Source organism: Crocuta crocuta, unplaced genomic scaffold (genome assembly GCF_008692635.1).
Source record: "Crocuta crocuta isolate KB4526 unplaced genomic scaffold, BGI_CrCroc_1.0 scaffold131, whole genome shotgun sequence".
NCBI classification, from domain to species: domain Eukaryota; kingdom Metazoa; phylum Chordata; class Mammalia; order Carnivora; family Hyaenidae; genus Crocuta; species Crocuta crocuta.
This window is the reverse complement of record NW_027528977.1, coordinates 7,645,481-7,667,051: the sequence shown is the minus strand read 5'-3', so window position 1 is coordinate 7,667,051 and position 21,571 is coordinate 7,645,481. Positions and strand designations below refer to the sequence as shown.

The 21,571-nt window shown below is 38.0% G+C and overlaps 1 protein-coding gene across 3 annotated transcripts in view; it reads right to left on the bottom strand.

The window, feature by feature from the left end:
• CAMK4 (calcium/calmodulin dependent protein kinase IV) overlaps positions 1-21,571 on the bottom strand; it is a 211,375-nt gene that overhangs the window by 73,531 nt on the left and 116,273 nt on the right. For all 3 annotated transcript variants that reach the window (XM_077757172.1, XM_077757174.1, XM_077757175.1), the window contains 2 exons: positions 5,188-5,250; positions 2,983-3,065 (listed from right to left, as the gene is read on the bottom strand). In XM_077757172.1, the coding sequence (XP_077613298.1) occupies positions 2,983-3,065; positions 5,188-5,250 (146 nt within the window). The remainder of the gene's footprint in view (positions 1-2,982; positions 3,066-5,187; positions 5,251-21,571) is intronic.

The following is a 21,571-nucleotide window of genomic DNA, read 5'->3' as shown; positions in this document are numbered from 1 at the left end:
TAATTTACTCTTAAAGCAAATAATCTCACACTATGTCCATTTAAAATAATGCAATGAATTTCTAAGACTATGATAAGATTAAGAAAGATGAAACAGAAAACCTCTGGAGCTTTCTTTTTCCCATGATGTCATCATTTTGTAAAGGGATTTTGGGGGGGACTTTCTTAGACACACAAAAAAAATCACTGACTTTATTCAAAAAAATTTAATCAATTGTCCTGTGCACTTTACTATTTATATTCTACATGCAACAGCAGATTCCACTTGGGTTTTTACTATGTTTAGTTTTTTAAAAGCACCACAGAAAAATGTTTTGCTAATAAAATACAAACATTTTGGCTATAATGGGCTAACACAATCATCTCTTCATCAATTGCCCCATTAGTTAATTCATTAGAAACTATTAATGTCATCGTTAGACCAGGAATGGATTTTGATCATCACAATTAAATGAATTTGGCTGTGACCTAAGTACAGGAAAAAGAGACCATATTATGATTTTTAATGCTCAAGGAAGCAAGCAATACATGGATAATAATGCAGGATGTATTTTCAATTTGATACAATTTTAAAGATTGTAGAATTAAGTAAGCTAATGGAGAAACCAAGTTCATCACAGATATGGCAACAGATAGGTAGACAACAACATTCAGGGGGGAAGAATTCTGGAACCTAAGACTGATAAAGAGTGTTTAAGTGATTGAGTGCTTTATTGGCTGTCTGCCATTCTTTAGATGTCTTCTGTTAAATATCAATATTTCATCCATTTACCTCTATAAATGAAACTTCAACAGTATTCAGTTTTTCATTTTTATCTAGAGCTGAATTAACTCCATCCCATCAAATCAACTAGACTACAAGATGAGAGAACAGAATCTTTTCATGAAAGGTTGGAGAAGGACAGAAAGACTTGATTCCAAAATAATTCGAACAAACAGAGGTAAGTAGGTAAGTAGTAAGTGCTATTGGTAGATTAGGGCTTTAGTGTGACATTCCTGTCCTGCAGTTATTTACAATTAAAGAACATGGCATTTCTCTCTGATAGACTGTAATTAGCAGATAATGTGTTAGTTCTCCTTAGAGAGACCTTCTGGCTCCAAAGGCAGCAGGATTGAACTATAAATTGACTCTATTAATGTGCCTAAAGAAGAAGTATGTCCATGAAAGAGTTAATTATAGAGGTGTTGAAAAAGAAGCCATTTCTGGCAAATTCTGGTAACATTGAAGTTAATTAGTCTAGAAGAGTCTTCACTAAAAACAAGGGAACATGATGGTCTTTATTCTTATAGTGGATCAGAGTGTCTCAGTTTCCTTAGCAACACATAATCACTTCAAATTTGTTCTGAGTTTCAGAGAGGTTAAGCAAATCACCCTTAGTTAGCTATTTGTCCTTTAAGTCAGGATCTAGACATGAATCCAAATGACTATCAGCCAACTGCCACAAGAAGTTTATGTCTTTAGGCTACTGACTTTGGATACAGTTAAAATGTTGCAATATTTAAAAATGTTTATTTACTTTTGAGAGAGAGAGAGAGCACGTGTCAGGGAGGGGCAAAGAGAGGGGGACAGAGGATTCGAAGCAGGCTGTGTGCTGACAGCAGAGAGCCCTGACGTAGGGGCTCCAATTCACGAATCATGACATCATGACCTGAGCCAAAGTTGGATGCTCAACTGACTGATCCACCCAAGTGCCCCAGAATGTTATAATTTTTAAAGTCTGATAAATCACATAACTTGTTATAAGAAAATTTCAATGTATATATAAACAAAATTATATACCTATTAAAGATACCCAGGTAGCTCCAATCAAACTGGACCATTTTACTCCTTCCTATCTGAAGACCCAAATCTGCACTGGGTAACATTAAAAACAGACAGAACCTTTGAAAGCCAAATGAATATCTTTGGAAGCTTCAAGAAGGCATCAAATTAAACTGGGTAGAGTCTGGGTGGGGAGAATGGGACAGAGTGCTCCTCTCCTGACACCTTCTAACCCTATCCCTCTCAGATCTCTTTCTCCTCAGAGTTCATTCATTATAGCGGTTGCTCATTCACTCAGCAAACACTGAGGATTTACTGTGTTCCAGACACAGTAGTTCCCTCAATCTTTCTCCTGTCTTCTCGTTGCAGCCCACGTCTCTCTTAAAGCATTCTTAACCAACAGGAACTTGGTATCAATACCCAGCTTCTAACTCTTCCTCATATAGAACTACTTAATCACTTGGTCTTCCCATTCTATTCTTTTTTGGTTACCTGGAAGAGCACAACATAGGGCTCCTAAGAGCCCATCTAGGCAAAGAGGAATTCTCCTGGAAAAATTGGGAAGGTGGGAAAGCTATGGAAACTTAAAAGTTATGCCTCTTGCACATATTGTTTCCCTAATTATGCTCCACCAGATTTTCAGGCACACTCCCTGGCATCCTCAAACCTCTGCCTCAAGGGATGAACAGATGACCAGACAACTAAAATTGGCTATAACTGAACATAACAACAGGTTTACTCTGCATCTGGGAACTCTATGCAGTCTAATAGAGGAAGTAGGCTTAAAATTAATCATTTGAAATATATTGATTTTTATGAGCTTTTTGGGTCATAAGAGAGAATACTATTACATGTTTAACTTTCTATAGTTTTCATCAAATATTTTTTCATGAAATATTCTCATAAATGTTACTATTTAGTTTAAATTTAGTATGACTTTAGAAATTCTGTTTTTATTGGGAAAGTAAATGTTTACAAGAGTAAATGGATATTAAGTGTTTCATTTTTCACTTACTAAGCATCCCAAATTTTCACCTACCTACATCATATTAAATAATACTCTCCTTCAATTCTGTGCTCCTCTGAAGATATATTCTCATAGATTTTATCAAGTGGTATGATGTTTCATTATGAAAATTATCAGCAAAAATTTCCCTTTGATACTTTTTTGGTGCCTACAAGCAAAACGTTTCTGGAGTTAGATTTCTAGGACCATCTTACCTGTCAAACAGCTCTCCTCCTGTGACAAGTTCCAGGACCAGACTGATTTCTGTAGGGGTTTCAAATATCTCTTTAAGTTTTATCTGGAGAAAGATATTAAAAATAGATCAGAAATTCCTTATCTTCATCCTTCTAGGAAAGAGCTAACATTGTGACTAAAACAATACTCTCTATAATAGCAATATATTGGATCATTATCAATAAAGGTTCTGCATTCTGGTAACAGGCAGCCATTTGTCACTCTCTGGTTGTTTTTATCAGTTACTACTTACCAGTTTCTTTAAAAGTCCTTTTGAGTTTTTGTATTTTTTCTTTTTGACAATTCAAAGATACCTGCCTTAAAACCCTCCCGAAATTTTGCCAAAACATCAAAATTTCTGAACTGGTCCAGAATTTAAAAATGAAAGCAAACAAACAAAGCTTCTTGAACCATTTGAAAGCATCATGGTTGCTAAAGACACAAATGCCTCTTTCTCCTGGAAAGGAACTTGGAATTAGGGGTCTGAGGCAGAACAGGACCAGGTTAAAGTCTGTCCCTATGGAAAGGTACCTCTCAACACCTAAAATGTTGCTGGTGGATGTAGGGATCCTCAGAAAAGTAGTGGTGGTAGTGATTTGACTGACAATAGCAAGACTTTCATCACACTCAGATAACTCACCCAATTTTGGATATTTTCCTCTATATATCAGAGAATCTAGTGAGCAGGACTGATCTACATTTGAGGAAAATTCTACATTGACTTGTTGAAAGAAAAAGACAGATAATGTAAAAGTGGTGATTGTATGTGGCAAATTTTGTTAACTGCTTACCCAAAGCCCTTCTCCCTACTTTATTGCATAGATTTTGTATAGAGAAGCAAGGTGCCTCGCCTCAAATTATGGATCATGATTGATCTAAGCCACTTATGATAATTCTTCCCCAATTTTCCAGTTTCCATGAGAGAAGAGGGATAATCTTGTGGCCAGCTTTGGCCAATAAAATCTGAAGAGAATTCTGCTGCGGCTGGAAATTTTGGAAAAGCCTGTACTCTTCTCATCATACTCTGCTGGTAAAGCCTTTCCAATTCTTTCTTTCTTTTTATTTTCTTTTTAGAGACTATTTATTTTGAGAGAGAGAAATAGAGAGAGCAGGGGAGAGGCAGAGAGAGACCCAAGCAGACTCCATGCTGTCAGTGCAGAGACCTACGCAGGGCTCTATCTCATGAACTGTGAGATCATGACCTGAGCTAAAATCGAGAGTCGGATGCTTAACCAACTGAGCCACCCAGGCACGCCTCCATTTCTTTCTGTCTTGAGTATAGGCCTGTAGACCCGTAAAAACTGGAGCAGCTATTTAGGATGACGAAGGAACAGTGTGAGAGTAGAAGACGTGTGGTCCTGAATACCATCACTGAGGAGCTGAACCAATGCTAGCAACTGCTTGCCTTCTGATTATAACATAAGAAAATACTTGTTTAGACTACCATATTCAAGTCTTCTGTTATTTATAGCTGACTGCATTGCTAACCCATATATTAAATTTTAAGTACTTTGCTTTGAGCCTAACTAAGCATTGCAGGTCATCCTCCTGGACACCATAACTTTTTCAAGAAATGAGTACAATATTTTTTCTTTAAGCAGTTGGCTCAGTTCAAGTTATGGCCTGGAAAATGATTTTGTTCTTTTCACTTCGTTGGCTCAAAAAAGCTTTCTGCCAGTGCCTTTGGATATAGCCTAGAGCAGAGCTTATGAGGACATTTTATTTTCCCCATTCAAGTACATCATTTATTTGAATCTTCACATTGTTTCTGAAGTAGATCCTCTCTCAAAGGAGACTGAAATGACTTTGGAAAGCAATGCATTTTCTTCACAGGCTTTTTCAGCAATGGCATATTAATAAGACAGGCACACAAAAGGAAAAAGCCAATGTTTTTTAGAGTGAAACAAAACTCTTCAATTTTTAGTTATCCTTTCATGCATGAAAACAAAGATGGCATATATTGCTGATCTGTCCATTTTGAGACTCTTTCGAGGGGTATTATTTTTAAGATTTATTCAGCTGCTGAATTAAAACATGTGATCAGATGAGGACAAGGGCTAGGCCACGGTGGCTGCCTACTGGTGGTGTAACAATTCCCTCTCATTAATAGCATGGACAGCAAAGAAGAAAAACCCTATTCTATAACTTTTAAGATTTTTTGAAACAGAAGATTAAAAACCACTTACAATGTTTGGATGTGAGAGGCGAAGAAGAACTCCTATCTCAGTTCTTACGATTTTTTTGTCCACCTAGAAGGCAAAATGAAAGAGAGAAACTGAAAGAAACTCCCACCTTAGAAATGTCTTAACTGTGGCAGAGAATCAGAAACAGCAAAAGCCACCTGGGTGAATCAGGAAATGGCAGAGGCTCATTCCTGGGCTTGTTTGTGTCTCTTTCCTTCCTCCCACCTCCACCTTTTTTTTTTTTTTTTTTCAGTTGTATGTCTTTCTTCTCTGCTTCAGACACAAAGTAGAACTAGTTACAAATGTGAATCACAACTTGTCAGACCTCTTGCATGGCCCTATTTAAAGCATCAGTACTCTCACCACTAAGGCACAAGTTCATCTCAACCTATGTCTCCTCTTCCTCTTCTTTTCTTTTATGAACCCTTGTCCCAACCCCACTGGAGCGGTCAATTACTTCATCTGCCTTTCACACACAGGTGGGCATATAACCCAGCCAAACCAATCAAAGTACTCTTCCCTGGCCACCACAATTGGGTCACAAATACCCACCAGACCCAAGTCATCCCAGTCAGGGTCCTCCCCAGAGTTTTTGCTCAAATAATCAAGAAAGAGGTATTCTCTTTTCCTGTGAAATTGTGAGAGCCAAAGAGAATAGTCTGCAACTACCAGGGACCATTTTTGATACTCTATTTGTATGAAATGAAAGATCTTTAAAAAAGAAAGGCATTTCTAGAACAGGCAGATGACATGACAGATCTCTTCCAAAGAGTTCTTGCCACATGCTCTATTTTAGTTTCTGCAGATGGCTTATGAAGAAAAATTGGATAGATATTATTATTATTATTATTTATTATTTTTTTCCAGCTCTGAGGTATAGTTGATATCCAAAAAAAACCCAAAAAAACCCCCTCAAAAACCACATATAATTAATGTATACAATTTGGTGAGTTTGTACATATCTCTATACTTTTACTATCATCACTGCAAGGTAAAGAACATAACCTCTAAAAGTTTCCTGTGTCCTTTTGTGGTGTGTGTGTGTGTGTGTGTGCGCGCGCGCGCGTGCGCGCACGCGTGTGTGTGCACGCTTGTGGTAAGAACACTTAACATGAGATCTACCCTCTTAACAAATATTTAAATGCACAAGACCTTATTGTTAACTGTAGGCATTATGTTGTGCAACAGAATTCTTGAACGTATGTACTCATCTTGGATAACTACAGTTTTGTACTCATTGAACAACTCCCCATCTCCACCCCTCCACTGGTAACAATTCCATTATCTACTTCTATGAGTTGGCCTATTTTAGATGCCTCATATAAGAGGCAGGCAGTGGATATGGATTATTTTTATCATAATCTTCTCTTCAGGTTAAAACGGGTTTCCTCACTATTACAAAATAAATATAATTTTCATTATTGCATAATGCTTTAAAAAGTTTTAAGAACTTGAGTGTTTCTTATTTAAGACTGTTAGTGTTCAAGATTAATGTAACACTGTGTGTCACTGTACTTCAATAATAAAATTTTTTTTAAAAAGAGTAAAAAATGACTGATAGTATTCAATTTATTCTTCTCACTACACATTTAGAGTTTATGTAACATAAAGTTTCCTTGTTTTCACATATTTCTAATCAATATAAAGTAAGTCAGTGGGATCCTTTAATTTTTTTCACATGATATATTTATATTGAATATATGCTTTCTAATAAAATATGTATTTTCAGCAAATTTATTTTTTACCATGTTATGTCCAATATGTTACATATTGGGATGATTTTTAAATTTTTTAAATTATGTTTTAAGACTTTGACAATTAATTCACCTGAACCTTAGAAATGCGCAGAACACACCAGATTGTTTGGGCTGGCAATCTTCTGATATAGTTATTTGTTTTGAATTCAGAATTAATTTCTCTTTAAAAATAATTTTAAATGATAATTATTTTTCCAGTGTACTCCAGATGGGTGGTTCTCAAAGGTGATGAGAGGACCCTTCAGGGTCCTTGAGATTGTTTTAGGGCATATGTGAAACTCTCCCTTTTCCAGTTGCATATCTGAGTAAGGCTAGATTTTTATCTATACTTGAAACAAAACCACAAATTGAATGCAGAAGCAAATGAGAATCAGTCTTCTAATAAGCAAGATAGTAAAGAGATTTTCAAAATAATGCTACTTTTCTTATAAGTATTTTTTTTAATTTTGGAAAATACAGTTATTTTCATAAAAAATACTATTTATGATAAAATGTAATAGGTTTATTATTGTTATGTTTTTAATTAATACTTTAAAAATTCTGTTCTAATCTCTAATATAGTAAATATCTACAGCTATTTGGAATCTCAGTAATTTGAAGAGTACAAAGGGTTCTTAATGCCCAAAAGCTTGAGAACTACTATTCCAGAAAATTTAACATCATACATTTGAAAATAGAAAGTTGACAGAAAACAATAAAAATTTAGTAATAATTTAAATGAAAGAAAAATGTGAACACAGTCTTTCTCTTCCCTTGAATGCTGGAGCCTAGATCAGATGAGGTGCAGGTCATGACTTTAGTGGACACTGAGAAGGGAGCAGCAGATAAGAATCATAGAAAAGGGAACTTAGAGAAAAGTGGAGCATTGAAAACCAATCCAGAGAGTAAACTGAGTGGCAAAACCTTGACTACAAGTCAAAGTGATGCCAACCAAAGAAAGCAATAGGAGGTAGAGCTGAAAGGTAGAAGGTGACTAAAGAGAAATGGACAGATAAATGACTGAGAAGACAGAACAAGACAAGACTGAGGTTAGAAAGTCTTTCCCAGAAAGATCTGCTGACGGTCATTTGCTATCTTTTTGAAATGAAGTCTCAGAGTTCAGTACTGCTTTGGAGAGTGGTTTCTGCACAGGTGTCACATCTTGAAGATCACACAGGTGTGCATCTTGACTGCCATTATCTCTCACATCTTTCCAATATTTCTCTTGTTCCAGAAGTCAGTATTTCCTTCCTGCTTCTTACATCCCCCTCCAAACTCCTGGAAAGATCAGGAGGGGGACTGAGCCCTGGCCCTGCCACTCTGAATGAGTGATGTTTTTCTAGAAAATAATGGTCAAGCACACCATAAACGTCAATGGGTAGCTATCTGAACAATCATTACTGCAACCTGAAATTAGCTTCCAAGTGCTATTATAATTAGCATATTCAGAAGCATCAACAGATGGCTTTAACAAAGCAACATTACAGTATTGAATCCCACAAAGTTACCTTCAGTAATTACAAAATACCTTGAAGAAAGATAGTTTTTTGTCACTAACAATTCACAATTATAAAATATATAATGTATATTACTAAAATTCTAAGTTAGGAGATGTAGTTTAGCCCAGGTTCCTCAGCAAACAAATATGAGGCAAGGATCAACACACTGGTGTTTTATTTGTATATGTGCTGCCGAAGCGAGCACAACTGGTGTTTTATTTGGAAGGTGCAGTTAGAGTGGGAGAAAATGGAAGTATGGCAAGGTAAGAGGGACACAGTGCAGTCAGTCAGCACACTGACTACTGTGTCACAATGAGCTATAAAGAAATAGCAGGTCATATGGGCTGTTGCAGCCAACTGGCACACAGGAGCTTTACCTAACCATCATGACTTGAAGAAGTTCATAAAAGAAGGGAGCCCAAGCAACTTCCCAGGAATCTCCTTATCCTGTTTCCCACTGGTGAAATCTCACCCTATGATGTTAACTTTTCCATACTTTTAGGTTGCATATCCAGTCTCCTTGGCAGTTGTGATGCTATACTCCTCCTCCTGAGGTGTCATGTCTCATTCAAATCCGGAAGTGGCTGGAAGGGCCAGAAGTTTCAGGTGTGTGTATGGCTGGCCTAACTGAATGAAGTGGCTAGTGAGCAACCCAGTTTTCTCTGGCCTGGAAGACTGGTAGACAGAAGGAATCTGAAGAAGCCCATAGGGATTCCTCCAGTCACAATGCATTCTTGAGTTTTTATCTGTCACAAGGTAAACCAGATTGACAACATGAGATTATAGTCCTGCCTCTCTAATGTACTAAATTTTACTATTAATCATTAAGAGCTCTGTCTTCCACTTACATTGTTTCACTGTTCTAGTTGCCAATTTGAATGGCTTGGGCACATGGGGTTTTTCTTAAAACCTATTTTAGCGCCTCTATTTAAATTGCCCTAACTATTAAAAAAAAATATTTCCTTTTATCCTCATAAAGTCACCTTTGAAACATCCAATTTTAATGGCTTTTAAAATACTTTCAATATAAAACATATTTTTTTAAGATTAGCCATAAGAAAAATATTAATAAAACAATTTAATGAAAGTGGTTATACAGATGCGTACAGTTTTAAAACTTCATGGAACTCAAGATGCCTTAATATTTAAAGAAATCCCAATTTTGCTCTCTGCCTCCATGGGGGGAGAAAAAGAAATGACGAAATGTATAATTCTAGAATAATATCAAAGAAAAGGGTTCTACTGTCAGATTAGAGTTGATTAAACATAGACCCTTCATTGTCATATATAGCAAATACACTCCTGTGCTAGGGCTGAGAAAGTTGTGGAAAAGAAGGGAGAAAGAATTGAAAAATATGTGAAGAAATAATGAGGGCTTAGAGAAAGAAAAGGAAACCAGTTTCTGCACTGTAGCAATGATGGATGGAGACAAGTTGGTAAAGGAATTGGGAAGGAGAGGATTTCTAACACCAGATCTATGGTGTCCTTGACCTGCATGGCCATCTCAGATTTGGCCTAGATCTGGGCCCTGGAATTTTAAATACTCTTGGTGAGCTGAGATGGCCTCTATAAGTAGAGACCATTGCTCTACTTCTGGGACTCAGTCAAGTTCAGCGCATTTCCACATCAAATGTTCAGCCTCATCTCATGTTCTTTGCAGGGATTGAGACCCTAATTTTGTTTGTCTCTCTATTCTTTCTTTGGCTTTTTGGGCTCATTTGTGGTTTGCACAGTGACCAAAGAAGAGGATGTGAAGTACAGAACTGTGCTCTTCAAATACTTTGTGGAAAAAGGCAAAATACAAATTATTAGTGGATAAATAAGCAGCCAAGTGTCTTTAAATTTTCACAGCAATTCTCTTCTACATAGCTTCTGCTTAATTTAGCATCCTGTTTTCTGACATATCAACAAGTACATGTCAGCACTAACATGCTTGATGAAAAGACTTGACAGCTGGCACTTTGTTAAATTCAAGAATGACAGTTTTAGCCTACAAGGATTTAAATGCTAAGAATTGCTGTTTGAACATGCAAAAATCAAATGTGCGACACAGATAAAAATACTGAGGCTGGTATCTCCAACAACTATGGAATTTTAACCAAATATGATTATTCTCTCTATAATTTTGACCTAATAGAAACCTGTACATATCATGATACCTCATTTTTTTCATAGTCTTCTCAAGTGGTGTCTTGTTTTTGTCCCAATAGGAAATATATCACAGACCTGGAAGGGTAGGTGTCCTTTTTGTTCTTCATTGCTATGTCTAAACCATTTCTCCTCCCTTGTCCCCCTAAAACCTCAACTGTTTTAAAATGTTTGCCATCAGCCAACACAACCTGCAACCCCTTTTTGTTTAGTCATCTTCCTATCTCTTTGTTATTCATCCTATACTGAAGATTTTAGTAGGTTTCAACCTTTATGTCAACCACTGATCCTGTCAACACTCTTAACAACTTCAAATTTCATGTGAATGATCCCATCAACATCCTTGCCTCTAGTTTCTTTGCTATTTCCCCAAATTCCAAAAATCTCTTCCTCTACTTCCACTTAGTAACCCATTCCCATGGTCATATTCCAGGCTTAATCATTACTATCAATTGTATCCCTTCAAAAATATGGATTTCAAATAGCTTACTCTCTGCTTTCTACCTCCTATCTTTTAGTTCTTACTTAAGATTCCATGGTCCATTAGGATAAGCACGGATGTGCGTATTCCCTCAACTCCTTTGTTCTTATCTTCCTCTATTGGGATTTGCCAAGTAAAACCCTTAAATTGGTCAAACTTTACTCTTCTTTCACTCCATGTCTGTGAGTGAACTGAAGTGTCCGGAATAAAATGTACAACCATCCTAACTGCTCCCATTTTTAATTTATGACCCCAAGTCTCAAGGGACCCTCAGCTCCTCATTCCACAACAGAATACTTTACACTTTGTCTCCTCTAATATCCAATACACTCTCCCTCTACTCTCCTCTCACGGCCTTGCTTCTAATCCACTAAGAAGGTATAAACAGTACAAAGAGAACACAATCTTCTCATCATTTAATCTATCAATCTATATACATCTGTATCCAATTAACTTCATCCATTAATTTCACACATACATATTTTTAATGTTTGTTTATTTTTGTGAGAGAGTGACAGAGTACAAGTGGGGAAGGGCAGAGAGAGAGGGAGATACAGAATCTGAAGCAGGGAGTGAGCTGTCAGTGCAGAGCCCAACATGGGGCTCAAACCCCATGAACTGTGAGATCATGATCTGAGACTAAGTTAGATGCTTAATTTACTGAGCCACCTAAGGTGCCCCTATTCCATAAATATTTTTTAGCACCCACTACATGCAGATGCTATTCTGGGCATGAGGATACAGCAGTGAACAAAATAGATAAACTTCCTAGGAATTTTACGTCCTAAGAAGCTTATGTTCTACTGGAGACTAAATAAATAAATAAATGAACAAACAAACAAATAAATGGTCCAGAGTTGATAAATACTAAGGAAGAAAAAAAAAAGGCAAAGGACATAGGGTGGTGAAGGGTGCTGTTTGAGATGGACAGTCTGGAAAGGTCTCTCTGATAAAGTGACATGGGACATAACCACTTGTATTTGAGGGTGGAGTGTTCCACACAAAGAAACAGCCAAACACTAAGGCCCTCAGCTAAGAGTAACAACAAGGAGGCCAGTTTAGCCAAAGCAAAATGAGAGAGGAGGAAAGATGATGATGGAGGTTCCTCATGACCAGAGCCACATAAATAGAGAGAGGCATGTTGACAAAGGTAAGAACTTTATATTTTAGTACAAGAGAGGTCAGACACAATTGGAAGGTTTTGAGAAAGGAAGGACATGATCTTAGTTAATATTGTAAAGGATATTCTGAATCTTGTAGGAACGTGAATGATGCAAAGTGTAAAAGAGGGAGACTCAATACCAAGTTAGGGCCGTTGTTTTAATGAGAGATTATGGAGATTTGGGCCCAGGTGGTAGTGATGATAGAAGTATGAACCAGATGGATATTTTTAAGGAAGAGAAAAAAGTATCTGCAGATGAACTAGCTATGAAATGTAAGAGAACAAAAAGTGTAAAAGTTTACCACAAGTTTTTCAGCTTGAGAAATGGGAAGCATAAAATTGCTATTACCTGGAGGGGGGCAGAGGGGCTAAGACTAGAGGAGCAGGTTCAGAAAGATGCTAATAACATTTTGGCCCTATCCCTTATACTGAGCCCACCTAAGAGCTGTCCCCTTTTATTCTGGCTCACTAATCATCTAATTGATCTCTGAAGAAGCCAAGATCATTTCCACTTCTAGGCCTTTCCACTTTGTCAGTACAAAGATAGTTTTCTGTCTCCTCCCAGATCTTTCAGTATGAGTTTGGACCCAGTGGAGAGAAGAAAGGGAGGGGAATCTATGCTGTGGAGGTGACGGTTCAGAGATGGAGGCAATGACAAGCATTGGACATGATGGGGTGGAACAGGAAGGACATTAATTATAGAGGAAACAGTATTCTAGTTTACATTTAACACTGACTAGCATAAAACCAACCTTGTTCTGATCATTATGGGAAGACAAACTCTAATAAAGTATGTCAATCAAATAAGCTTGGTTTCGAAAACTGTGAAACTCACTTTTTGATAGTTCTGTTAATAGTCACCTCCTACTCCTTCCAGATTCTTAAGTCACTGAGATGGCAAAATGGAGAAAAGTAGTGCTTTCCAGTGGAGGAGGAGCCCAAGGATGGGAAGAGAGTTTAGGCAAGTCAAGAATGGCTCTGTAAAGCTCAAACCTGAAAGAAAGACACTTGTATTTTAGAACCTGAAATTTCTGTAGTCAGGTAGATTCAGATCAGGGCAGCTCCTTCAAGCAAGGTACCTCTGCTCCCTCCCTCCTACATTCTAAAAGCTAAGTCTTTCTGCTCACAGAAATCCTTTCACAAGAAACAGCCTTTTATTTTACAGTGAATGAAACAGGCTTAAAATATTCCTGGGAGAGATGACAAGCTGAACAAAGTTTATACAAAAGATTTGGCTCATTCTAGACTCTCACTAGAAACAGATTTGGCTTAACAGAGAGAAAAGAGCGGAGAGAACACGGTATATAAAGTGGAAAGGACTTTATATCTTTCACCAGGCTCTTTCCTCATTCTTTCATCTCTGTATTTCTCCCTGAGATTAAGAATATATGGAGGTAACCCTGATTTAACACAATACCTCTTATCCTTAAAAAGATCTCACCCCTCAGTTCCTTACCGGTCTTCCTGGTGTCAATGCATTTCTCTGCTCCCCTCCACAGAAAAACTCTCCAAAGTTGTCTCTGCTTTCTTTCTCCACTTCTTCCATCTACCCCCTGTATTTGTCAGTGAAACCCAGTCTGACTTCATTCCAAGAACTCTTCCAAATTGCTCTTATAGAAAAAATCAGTGGCCTTCTTGGAGGAGAACTTGGAGCCAAACTACTCATCTTATCCTGTCAGCAGCACTTGATATATTTGATCACTCCATTCCTCAAATAAAATGTATTATTCCATGTCACCATTCTGCTCTGACTTTTCTTCTACTTTAAAGGCTGCACAAGCATCGAAATACTTCCTAACTAATCTCTCTGTTTGGATTCTTACTCTTTACAATTATTTCCTCTGCAGGCAAGCCAGAGTAATGTCTTTAAAATGTAAATCAGATCATGTCACTCTCCAAATTAAATGCCTTTGTTCACATGCGTTATGCTTAGAATAAATGCAAACTCTTTACCATGGACCATAAAACTCTGGACGACTCAGCCTCACCATTTTGATCTGATGTCATTTTTCGCTCTACACAGCCCATTCATCTACTTCATCCAAAGACTTTGCACTTGTTACTTCCTCTTCCACTAGACCTTCTGAGTCAGAGAGTAACTGAGGCCTTTCCTGGCCTCTCCATCAAAAGTGACGTCACATGCATACATACACCATGAATCATATCACTCTAATCTCTTTATAACATTTACAAACATCTATGTTATCATTTAATAACTAATTCATTATTTTATTATTTCACCAGAACACAAGCTCTGTGACAGCAAGGATTTTATTTATTTTCTACACATTCACATCTCCAGCATTATTTACCAATGCCTGATATACAATAATTTGTTGAATGAATGAATGAATGATGAAGCTGGTGTTTGAATACAAAAGATTGGTGGCTCAAAGAAAAGATTCCTGGTTTGACAGCTTTGGTTAGTTGAGATTAGAACTGGTTAGTCTGTTCTCCTGCCATTCGAATTTACATAACATTTTTTGTCATGTTATTGAAACCAATGGAGTGGAGAACAACTATCTTACTGGCAGAGAGAAGGACCCATATCTAAGGCCTGCATGGATAGTAGCTTGTGGTTTCCAAACTGTGAGCCACAAAGGATTACTATCATATTACAGCACACCTTGCCTTTTTTGTGTGATCAGTGCTTTGAATCAAACACAACCTGAAAAAAGATTACAAGAAGATGAAGTGATAAAAATAAGGAAATGCTAACAGTGAAAGCTGGAGATCTTTGGTAAGCAGAAGATGACAGGGATGTATCTGTGAATTCTTAGTTTTGTCTCTGTGCCTGCCACGGGAGAGTTCAAGAGGAAAGCTTTGCTAGGTCCCTATCCTCCCATATTCCCAAATGAGGGCGCGTCAACACCAGCACAGTCAGATCCCTGCAAAAAAGAAGTTGTTATCCTGTGATAAGAAAGGAATTCAATGGCAACCTCCCAAATTTTATTTTCAGGAACATGTTGCCAGGGCTGGAAGAAAATAAAGAGATAGTAGAAAATTTTAGGTAAGTATCACAGCCATATTTAAAAAATACATATTTATTTTTGAGAGAGAGAGTGAGAGAGAGAGTGCAAGTGAGCACAAGGGAGAGGCGGAGAGAGAGAGAATCCCAAACAGGTCCTGCATTGCCAGTGCGGAGACCAACATACTTGAAATCACTCAGTGATTGAAATCACTAAAGCTGTAATCATGACCTGAGCCAAAATCACAGGGCTTGAAATCACTAACGGTGAAATCATGATCTGAGCTAAGTCAAGAGGCAGAGGCTTAACCGACTGAGCCACCCAGGCACTTCTCATACCCATGTTTTGTTTTGTTTTTTTAATGTGAAAAAGAAAACGTAAGGGTGAGGAACATATGCACCGTTGTAACACAACTACCATTAGTATTCTTGGTTCACTTTCTTTCAACTTTTTAAGCTCTGAATATTTCTTTACATTCTTCAAATCTGGAGATAGAGTTTTGTTTCTTAAAATTTTTATGAAAAATATCATAAAATGTTACGGCCACCTGGCATTCACAAGCAGAATGTAAAACAGTTTTCTAATGGCCCCGTGTCATCAATGGCTATATTTACGATTAGATACTTATGATTTCTTAAAATTTGCTACTCATATAAATCCTTCTGTAATGAACATCCATAGTTGTACTTTACTTCAAAATGTAACTTGAATTCTGGTTCTGCAATTTAGAGTCCTTGATAAAATAATTTATCATTTCTTCATAGATAACATGGAGATAATAATTGCTATGCCACAGTATCACTGTTGTAAGGAGTAAATAAAAATATATGTGAAATCTCCCAGCTCATGGTAGATGTTCAGTATGTTTATTGAAATGATCTTATAAAAGTAAATATCTCCTAGTCTTCTATTTTCATTTTTCTATATTTTTCCATAAATATTACTGCAACTGAAACAAACTAAATTTAGAAATGTTGGGATTTATGAAAGTGCCATCCTAGAAAGGAAATAATGTCTAATAAACTTGAAATATGGTATTGTTCCTCTTTTTCTTCTGAAAGTGAAAGATAATTTCATCAAAGTCCTAAACTCTATCCAATATAATCTTCTTATTTGAGTGTAATCAAGGAGGGGAACTGGTATCTGTTTGCATTTACATTTAAATGCCTTCCTTCGCTGTTTTTGAAGATTGGGATAAGAGCTATACTTCTTTGGTTAAGCTCCACGGAGGTTTTAATACCAATTTCTCATGCTTATTAATCATCATTGACCACCAAGGTCACACGTGAGTTACTCCAGACCTGGGTAACAGCAATGCCCTACAGATATCAAAGTTCCTATAGAAATTAACAAACTGCATCATTCCCTTTTAGTGCTGAGATAGGGAAAGTGAAGGAATGCATAAAAACCTGCTTTTTGCTCTTTTTCCTGTGTGTATTTTTGCTAGGACCTGCACCTCTACTTTGCAAATGCCTCAATACAAGTGGTGTATGTCCTCTGTGTAAGGAGCAAGGAGTTAATGATTTCACTAGAATAGAGAACACCTACAGAAGGACCAGGTGGGAATGACCAGATGCAGCTATCATATGTATATTCCAGACCACAAGCACTGGACATCTCGAGGCCCCAACCCCCTGGATCCAAGGAATAACACCTGGGCCCTCCTCTTTGTGGTGGTTCCTGGATTCCTGAGAGTAGACAGGTATGCCAGATCACAATCCTCAATAAAAAAAAATCCCCAGACCCAAAACAAAGATGAGACTCCTTTTTTTCCTTTCTGAGTCTTCCAGACACTAAACTTGCACTTTCCCTATACCCTCAATAAACTCTGCTTTCACCTCTTGCTGGCTCACATTTGATTTCTATCCTGCGCACAGCAAGGGATCCTCTTGGCTGGTCCTGGGGACCTCTCTGGGTCCTCAGCCCCAGCCTACCAGCATTAGTGACTTTAAATGATTTTTATGTGGTCAAGGCAGTACTTTTCAAAATACTTTTAAAAGTACCAAAAAGAGATGGAAACACAAAATTTAATTTTGATTTTATATTTCTTTCAGTTGGACAGTAGTGATTCAGGTACACAATTCCCAAACCACGTGAAGTGAAAGGCAGAATACTGTATACTCTAGAGGCCCTGAGATATCCATTTAATCCTAAAACAAAGTTATCATCTGCTGGCTATAAAACTAATTAGATATTCAAGAAGCTTATGACTTTGTAATCTCTCAAATAATGAAAACAAAAAGTACTCTTATAAACATTAGTATTTTAAATCTCATCAAATGGGGTTGAATTCCTTATGAGGGTATGCTTTGAATAGGGGAATACCTGGACATTATTAGAAGGTTTAGCTCATTAACTGTTCTTTCTAAGATAATTAAAGCTTTCAAACATGCTAGTTAATAATGTTCAAGGATGGAAGCATAAAGAGAGGAGGCCAGATGGTGGAGAAGTAGGGAGCTCCATGTATTTCACTCGCCCTCATCTCTCAAACGGAGAAGGCCTGAAGCCATAGGAGCCCTTATAGAATCCAGGAGTTTGGGAGGAAAAGGAGACAGAGCTTGTTGAGAAAACAATCTTATAGCATGAGTGTGAACTGGGGAAGATAAAAACGGGCTGGGACTGGAGACACAGAGGGAGGGGAGGGAGCCCCTTTGCTGGGAGCCAAGGTGAGTTGAAGGGAAAAGAAAGAGCGGTTGAAACTGCTCAAGGAACTGTCCTTGTCCCTGGAGAAGAAAAAAATCTTGGCTTGGGACACAGAGGGATTCGGTTTCCAGCTGTGAAGCTAACCTTGAGCAGGATGCACTGGTACCAGGAGACGCTGGGAGAAACTGCTCCTCTGCTCCCCAGCTTGACCTGGAAGGGAAGCAGCATGCTTGAAGCCGCTCTGCCACTCTTCTGACTCAGCTCCATTCCCAGTGGGGAGGTGGCCTGCTTGGAACTGCTCGGAGGGACTTGGCCTTTGGGTTTATATTTTGGGAGGTATCAAAGGGGCATGCAGACTAAGATCTGGAAAGGAGGCGTGGCTTGGGACATAAAGCACAGCCCACCTTGGCTACTCCCGTGGCACAGGGAGATCAGACCCAAAAGAGTGAGTTGGAACGCTTGGTTCAAGAGGGGACTGGGGTGCCGCCATTTTTCTCCCCACAACCACCAAGGCGGGACCCCAGAGAGCAGCAGTCAGGTGGCAGTGGAGGCTAAGACCTGCCTACACCAAACCACACCCATCCCTGCTAGAGACCTGCTTTTTTTTTTTTTTTTAACCAGAGCCGGGGGCAAGACCAACATGGATGCACTACTGTGATTAATTCTAGATCAATTCTTTTTATTCAGATACATTTTCCCTTGTCTCATTCATATCCCTCCTCTCTGTTGGACTGGGCACTCTGGTCATTGGTTTACTTAAACAGTTACATTTAATCCATTCTCTAGATGTACATTCTACACCTCCACTGCTACCTTTCTATCTCTCTCTCTGGAGTAATCAGACTATATAGTTTCTCTGAATAACATTATCTTCGTTTCTTTCTCCTTGCCTCTTACCAAATTCTCCTCCTTCTCTTTCTGAATTAAGCCTCTTAGTCTCTCTGCCTGCCAATTTCACTTCCTCCCCGCCCTGTCATTTCTCTCTTGGTATATGCTCTTCCATCAGTACTGCATACACCTGGCTCTTTATTTATAGCTGGGAATTCTGGTTTTATGCTTTTAGACAGTCCTTTGTCTTTTGGGTTTTTTCTTCTTTTTTTCCCCTTTCTTTTCTTTTCTTTTTCCCTTTTGGTTTGCATGTTTGTTGGATTTATCTGTGTGTTTGTGTGCCTTCGTTCCCTGTGTATTTGTTTGTCTGTTTCCTTTTCCAGGGCTCCCTCAAGATACAAGCAAAAGTACACATGGTGGAGAGTCCCAAAAACCACTACGAGTAGGAAAATAAACTAACCAAAGTCTCAACAAGACAGACCAAGAGACACCATTCAAAGAACACTTCCTGACTGGATAGGCCTTGGACAGTCAAAGAGCCTTCTTTAATACAGCATTATTCACAGGTGAAGAGTGCATAAGCTTTTAAAACTAACAAGAGACAGAAAGCTAGCCAAGATGACGAAACAGAAGAACTCTTCACTAAAGAAATTCCAGGAAGAAATGACAGCTAAAGAACTTCTCAAAACAGATATAAGCAACATAACTGAGTAAGAATTTAGAACAACAGTCATAAAATTAATCACTGGGCTTGAAAAAGGCATGGCAGACATCAGAGAAACTACTGCTACAAAGACTATGGAGCTTAAAAATAGTTGTGATGAATTTAAAAATGCTATAAATGAGATGCATAATAAAATGCAGGCGTCCAATGCACGGACTGAAGAGGGAGAGAGGAAAATAAGTGAATTAGAAGACACAATTATAGAAAAAGAGGAAGCCAAGAAAAAGAGAGATAAACTGATCCAGGAACATGAAAGGAGAGTTCGAGAGCTGAGTGATACAATCAAAAGGAACAATATCTGTATCATAGGAATTCCAGAAGAAGTAGAAAGAGGGAAAGGCGCTGAAGGAGTCCTTGAACAAATAGCTGAGAAGTTCCCCAATCTGGGGAAGGAAACAGACATTGAAATCCAAGAGACACAGAGAACACCCCTCAGATGTAACTTGAATCGATTGTCTGCACGACATATCATAGTCAAACTGGCAATATGTAAGGACAAAGAGAGAATTCTGAAAGCAGCTAGGGATAAAAGGGCCCTAACATACAAAGGGAAACCTATCAGAGCGGTGACAGACCTATCTACTGAAACTTGGCAGGCCAGAAAGGAATGGCAGGAAATCTTCAATGTGATGAACAGAAAAATATGCAGCCAAGAATCTTCTATCCAGAAAGCCTGTCATTCAGAATAGAAGTAGAGATAAAAGTCTTCCCAAATAAACAAAAATTGAAAGAATTCATCACCACTAAACCAGCACTATAAGAAATCCTGAGGGGGACTCCATGAGGGAAATGTTGCAAGGAACACAAGGTACCTGAGACACCCCCACAAGCATGAATCCTACAAAGAACAAATGACTCTAAACCCATATTTTTAAATAATAACACCGAATGTAAATGGACTAAATGCTCCAATCAAAAGACACAGGGTAGCAGAATGGATAAAAAAACAAAATCCATCTATTTTCTGTCTACAAGAAACTCATTTTAGACCTGAGGACACCTCTAGATTGAAAGTAAGAAGATGGAGAAATATATATCATGTTACTGGAAGTCAAAAGAAAGCTGGAGTAGCTATATTTATATCGGACAAACTGGACTTTAAAGTAAAGGCAGTAACAAGGGATGAAGAAGGGCATTATATAATAATTACAGGGTCTATCCATCAGGAAGAGCTAACAATTATAAACATCTACACACCAAATATGGAAGCACCCAAATACATAAAACAATTAGCCACAAACAGAAACAATCTTATGGATAAGAATGTGCTAACAGCAGGGGACTTTAATACTCCGCTTACAGCAATGGATAGATTGACTAGACAGAGAATCACTAAAGAAATAATGGACTTGAAGGATACACTGAACCAGATGGATTTGACAGATATATTTAGAACTCTGCATCCTGAGGCCATGGAATTCACTTTCTTCTCAAGTGTGCATGGCACATTCTCCAAGATAGATCACATACTGGGACATAAAGCAGCCCTCAATAAATATAAAAGAATTGATATCATACCATACACACTTTCAGATCACAATGCTATGAAACTTGAAATCGATCACAGGAAGAAGTCTGGAAAACCTCCAAAACCATTTAGGAGGTTAAAGAACACCCTACTAAAGAACGAATGCACAATCAGGCAATTAGAGAAGAAATTTAAAAATATATGGAAACAAATGAAAATGAAAATATAGCAATCCAAACTCTATTGGATGCAGCAAAGGCAGTCGTAAGAGGAAAGTACATTGCATTCCAGGCCTATTTCAAGAAACTACAAAAAGTGCAAGTACTNGCCATCTATGAGAAGCCCTCAGCTAATATCATCCTCGATGGGGAAAAACTGAGAGATTTCTCCCTGAGATCAGGGAGATCTCACGACAGGAATGTCCACTCTCACCACTGTTGTTTCACATAGTGCTGGAAGTCCTAGCATCAGCCATCAGACAACAAAAGGAAATCAAAGGCATCGGAATTGGCAAAGAAGAAGTCAAACTTCCACTCTTTGCAAACAACCTGATACTCTACATAGAAAACCTGACAAACTCCTCCAGAAGCCGACTAGAACTGATCCATAAATTCAGCAAAGTTGCAGGGTACAAAATCAATGTACAGAAATCAGTTGCATTTTTATACACCAATAATGAAGCAACAGAAAGAGAAATCAAGAAACTGATCCCATTCACAATTGCACAAA